At 37.4% G+C, this 5,827-nt stretch overlaps 1 protein-coding gene across 1 annotated transcript in view; it reads left to right on the top strand.

Annotated features, from left to right (window-relative positions):
- Positions 1–296: 296 nt before the first annotated feature.
- Positions 297–5,827, top strand: part of LOC127447615 (endothelin receptor type B-like) — a 10,029-nt gene continuing 4,498 nt past the window's right edge. The window contains exons 1-4 of the mRNA XM_051709546.1: positions 297–728; positions 818–930; positions 3,963–4,167; positions 4,517–4,663. Coding sequence (XP_051565506.1) covers positions 297–728; positions 818–930; positions 3,963–4,167; positions 4,517–4,663 — 897 coding nt within the window. The remainder of the gene's footprint in view (positions 729–817; positions 931–3,962; positions 4,168–4,516; positions 4,664–5,827) is intronic.

Here is a 5,827-nt window from a genome sequence, read left to right as displayed (position 1 = left end):
TCTAAAAAAAAATTATTAAAAATTTTGAAAAAAATATATAATGTGTATTTTGATAGTCTTGGGAAGTTTGGTTCCTGTACTAAAAACTATGTAGTATTTTAAAAAATTGTATCTTCCTCTCCTGGGTCAAAAATGACCCGAACGCAATAAGAAGATTAAGAAAATGTAAATATTTTTCACTGAAAATTTTGAAAATATTTTTGCATTGCACATTAAGAATATTATTTTGTGCAGTGAATACAGTATATTTACATCTTCTTTCTGTTTTATCTCAGAAGCAAGAGGAATCTTTACACATGGAGGCGTCCATCATTTTCTGTTTATTGCTGTGTTTTAACTGTTCACTTGAATTCATTAGTGCTCAGACGCAGAGTCCCAGCTGGTTAACAAATGAACCTATTGCAGCTGAAACCTCATTCGACCACACAAAGAATATCTTGTGGAAATCACAGAACAACTCGTACATCACAACCAAAACTCCAGTGAAAGAGATACCAGCACCACTAGCTGTGTGCTCAGGGCCCATACGAATCAAAGACGCCTTCAAGTACATCAACAGTGTCGTCTCATGTTTTGTGTTCATTTTGGGAATCGTTGGAAATGTGACTCTCCTGAAAATAATCAAAGAGCACAAATGCATGAGAAGTGGACCCAATATTCTCATTGGCAGTCTGGCGCTTGGTGACATTTTGCATATCATGATTGGTATTCCCATTAATGTTTACAAGGTAAATATGCTGCTGTTGTCAGAGTTGTTTTGTAAATTTATAGCAACATTCAAAACAAAATGATGAAAAGAGTTTGTTCTGGTTTGTAGCTTATAGCGGTGGACTGGCCATTTGGTGTCGTGCTCTGTAAACTGGTGCCATTCATTCAGAAGACTTCTGTTGGAGTAACAGTACTGAGCTTGTGTGCACTGAGTATAGACAGGTAAGAGTGTTTTGTGCAAGTTTAACAGTAGCCAGCTGGTAGGTAGCTGTGCAGTGTGTAAACCTCACTTCCCTGGCCTCAAGTGGCGCACTAGCGACTGATGCTAGGGGCTTTAGCCTCCTCGTTAGTGCACCTGCCTCCAGTGCTGGAGACCCCAGTTCAAATCCTGTTCAGAGCAGGTCAAGCAGGACCAGTAACAGTGGTGCCATGACCCAGATGGGAGTGAGGTTTAGGGGAGTGAATGTAACATTAGCCAGCTGGTAGGTAGCCATGCAGTGTGTAAGCCTCACTCGCCTGGCCTCAAGTGGCACACTAGGGGCTGTAGCCTTTAGCCTCCTTGTTAGTGCGCCTGCCTCCAGTGCTGGAGACCCCAGTTCAAATCCCACTCAGAGCAGGTCAAGCAGGACTGGTAACAATGGTACTGTGACCCGGATGGGAGTGAGGTTTAGGGGGGTGAGTAAATGGTAGGTAGCTGTGCAGTGTGTATGCCACACTCCCCTGGCCTCAAGCAGCGCACTAATGATTGATGCTAGGGGCTTTAGCCTCCTTGTTAGTGCACCCGCCTCCCGGGCCGGAGACCCCGGTTCAAATCCCATTTAGAGTGGATCGAGCAGGACTGGTAACACAGTCATTCATGGTTTAGGAATTTTTACTAGTAATAAGATGTTTGTTTCTGCTGGAATGTGCATGGCCATGCATTACAGTTATTTTACCATGGATAAAACCAGAAACATATTTTCTGCAAATACGCAGACACATTGCTGCTCTTGCATTACTGTGTCAGTAACAAACCTCAGTACTCAAGGGGATGATAGAGTTACTTCAAAAGTCTGTGCAATTAAACTGTATGTGTTATTATACAGGTAACTTGCTATAAATATACTGACTTTAACCATTTTCTCTTCAAACCATTGCTCAACCGTGACAGTAGATGACTTGAAAGAGAAAACTCACCACAGAAGCGGACAGTTCGCACTAATGTCCGCTATAGCGCCCCTTGTGGCAATATTGAATCCAATGTGTACTTGAATTGTGTTATGAATAGGGCGCAACAGTACCCGCCCACATATTCAGCCATCTTGGTTCCGGATGTATTTTTCCCATTCATTTATTCCATAGTGATTTCATAAAATCCTATATAAAAGAGTTGTAAGCCATTAACCAAACCAACCAGCTCTGAGGTGAATCACAACATTACAAACTTTGATTTGAAGCAAAAAAGTGCAAAAGTACAAAGATACAAGACTGTGTACTTAACATCTTTAATGAGGGAATTAACTACTATCCCATGAAGCATTGCGAATGACGTAATCCAATACAAACTCATTGATTTAACGTTGTTGATTATAAGTAATATTTTATTGCAACATATTAGTAGTTTGAGAGTGTTGGGAGACCAACTTGGTTGCATCATTTACCAATCTAGTCTCATAGAATGAATGTTACTATAACAAAATTTTTGCAAACTGACTTTACCTGCCACATTCTACATTTGGCTGCAGTTTCTTGGTGAAATGAACACTAGGGGCGCTACAACTATGCGTTTTATTAACTTTCACACAAATCATGTGTAACAATGGCTGTTTATGACTTTATACACTTATTTTTCATTCTATTACTCACACACTATGTGAGTAATTTATGATATCGAAACACTTTTACTGTAACGCATCATTTGAAAGCGACACATTTTAACACTTGTATTTCAGACCCACCTACATTTACACCCTTATTCCAATGGGACTTGCTTCCACGCTCGCTCACCTGATAGAGTGTTGGACTTTGGACTCGGAAGACCGTGGTTCGAGCACAGCCAAACATGCAAGCTGACACGTGAGACAAAAGTGTTATAGAAGTGACATAAAATTATGTAGTTGCTTCAGAAAATGTGCTTTTAATGTCACATTTGCTTATAGGACACTACCGGTTAGGTTTAGGTGTTGGTTTAGGGTAAGGATGTCTGTTTTGTTGATCTCTCATTTGCTCTTATTACACTATTGGTTAGGTTTAGGTTAAATGTTTAGGTTAGGAAGGTACATTTACTCATTAAAACCTCAATCTAATGTTCACCTTAAAAACCTTGTCTGATTACGACACAATTTCACTTGATTTTGGCACCCCCCACTGGACATTTCACTGGGAAACTGCAGCGAAATGTTTAATGAATCCGGTAATTTTGTTTTGCAAAAAATTTTCCACGGTCACGTAATGTTCATGAGACCAGGCTGTCATTTGCAGTGCGTCATGGAAGTGGGCGGTCGCTGCAGAGCTCTTTTAACACACTTTTTTCACCATGATTTTCTGATTGTATATTTCCCCCCAGAATCATGGGTAGTGTAGTTCTTCACCCAGAATTCAGCTATTAAACATGATTTATTTTTTTATTTTATTTAAATAACATGGACTGATGTCTTCAGCAGAAGCATATACAATCGATTAACAACCTCGGACGTCACGGTTGGTCTGTTTTAAAGTTTTATAAGTTATTATTAAAAATGAATTCACCTATGGAGAAAATGAATGTGATTTTTACTTCCAGAACTCGACTGTTACGCTCTATTGACGTTCACGTACTTGCGTAGAGGTAGAACGATATATTGGCTTCACTGATTAATCGGTGCCAATAGTTGCTTTTTGGAACTATCTGTTATCGGCAAAAATCTGTTGATAGTTGAGATCGTTTTTTTCATCATTTAGTCATTTCAAAATAAGAGTCCCCAGTGTGTTTATACATAAAAGTCCTGCATTATGTACCAAATCTTCATTTTTTTTCTGGTTATTATTGGGATTTTGGTTGAACAAAAAACTGCATCTGGGATTGCATTCATTTTGGACTCTTTGTCTTTGCCCGCCATAGTAAAGAAAAAAAAAAGTTTTTATATAGAGTATATTTATAAGTAGAGTATATTTTGTCCTTTAAGGGATGTTGGGCACGATGCAAAGTCTTAAATATACCTTAAACCCCTGTAACTCTGGTAAAATCACTGTTAAACATGGCCTCGCTAAGGGCTTAAATGCTTTATGTTCTCAAGGTACCGAGTTGTTGCATCAAGGAGTGGCATGAAAGGTCTCAAATTTCCCAAGTGGGCAGCTTTCAAGTTATCTTTAATATGGATGATATCAGCTCTACTAGCTGTTCCAGAGGCTGTTGCTTTTGACTTGATTACGATGGATTACAAAGGCGAGCATCTGAGGATCTGTCTCCTTCATCCTGTGCAATCCACTCAGTTTATGCAGGTAATGTCCTTGATGGAAAATAAGCACTGTTTTTACTCACTTATTTACTCACCCCCATGTTGTTCCTAATGAAATGTACAGTAAATAATGACAGAATTTTCATTTTTGGATGACATATTAATTTGTAAGTGGTATATATTAAATGCAATATAAATATTATCTCTTGCTGTGCTTATTTAGCTTCTTAGAATAATAATTCACTTTGATGTCTGTGGGGAGCATTTGATACAGACAACAGTGGCTGCAATGAAAGACTCTATTCATCAAACAGCTCTTATGTGTCTAAAGATGACACGTTTCCCTTGAAAAAACATCAAGTGTATCTCTAACTCTTGTTTCTTTGTTCTAGATTTATAAAGTGGTCAAAGACTGGTGGCTGTTTGGTGTTTATTTCATCATGCCGCTGGCCTGCACTGCTGTATTTTACTCGCTGATGTCTTGGAGGATCTTAAGTGAAAGCGTAAAGCAGTTGGCTCTGAATAAACACATGAAGTCGGTGCGTTTGGCCTTCAAATTTCAGAAAGTTATTCCATAACTGAGTGTGAAGAGTGAGTTTAGTCCATTTAAAATGATTCCTGCCAATAGTAAGACTTAAATGAGGTTTATTTAACCTTTTAAGCTTGGATGGGCCCACGAGAAAAAAATATACTATACAAAATATTAATAACTACAGGCTTGACCAACACAAAATAGGTATCATTTGAAAGTTTAGAAGCTCTACTTTCCAATGCATGTAGACATTATGACCAAAACTGAACGAGTGCTTTGAAAATTGCAGATAAATCAGAAGTGTTCCATTTTGATAATTTCTAAAAACAAATTTGCACGGTACATATGATTTCAATCAGTAAAAACGTCAAACTGATCAAATAGCCATGCGTCATATGTTGTTGGAAAGCTCTCAAAGAGTAGAATACAACCAGCCTATTTGTTTTACTCACAGACAAAAATATAGTGAGTAATAGCTAAGTATATGTCTTTGACAATTATGTTGGTGTTGCTAATATGCCGCATTTTTGCTTATAAAGTATTACATACCATTACTTAGAAGAGGTGATGATCTTTCAAACAAGTCTACACACAAGATAATCAGATGCATAGATCATTAGATAATCCACACGAAGCACAATGTTACATATGACCACCAGGAGATGGCGCAAGTACATGAAACAGACTCGATGTCTCAAATGGCACAGAATGAAACTCATTCTGTGAAATCTCATTACTAAAATCATGTCTGCATGCTATGCAAACCTTTAGTCATTGTTGTGTTTGCATGTGTAATTAGTTCTTATGTACAATTATAATGTTTTATTTGTTTGGAGAGGCTTTTGGACACATTGAAACATTTTGAACACTAAGATAAATTATGTTTGTAATGCTATAACTTTTGATTGCTTTGTCATATCAACACAATTTTTTTTCTCAGATACAGTTGACATGATTTGGAACAAAACAAAAGCAGTTTTTCAAGAGCCACCTTATATATACCCAGAGATATATAATGTCAAATAAGAAAAATAAGAAAAAAGGCTGAGAGTCTCAAAATGTTTCATAATCTATATCATTATTTATTTATTTTTTTAAGTTTTCTTTACCAAAAAGAGACAAACCATTTTATATTTTAAAATAAAAGTTTAGGTTATAGAAATGTGCCTTT

The sequence above is a fragment of the Myxocyprinus asiaticus genome, chromosome 10 (genome assembly GCF_019703515.2).
Source record: "Myxocyprinus asiaticus isolate MX2 ecotype Aquarium Trade chromosome 10, UBuf_Myxa_2, whole genome shotgun sequence".
Classification (NCBI taxonomy): domain Eukaryota; kingdom Metazoa; phylum Chordata; class Actinopteri; order Cypriniformes; family Catostomidae; genus Myxocyprinus; species Myxocyprinus asiaticus.
This window is presented reverse-complemented; position numbering and strand designations above follow the sequence as displayed.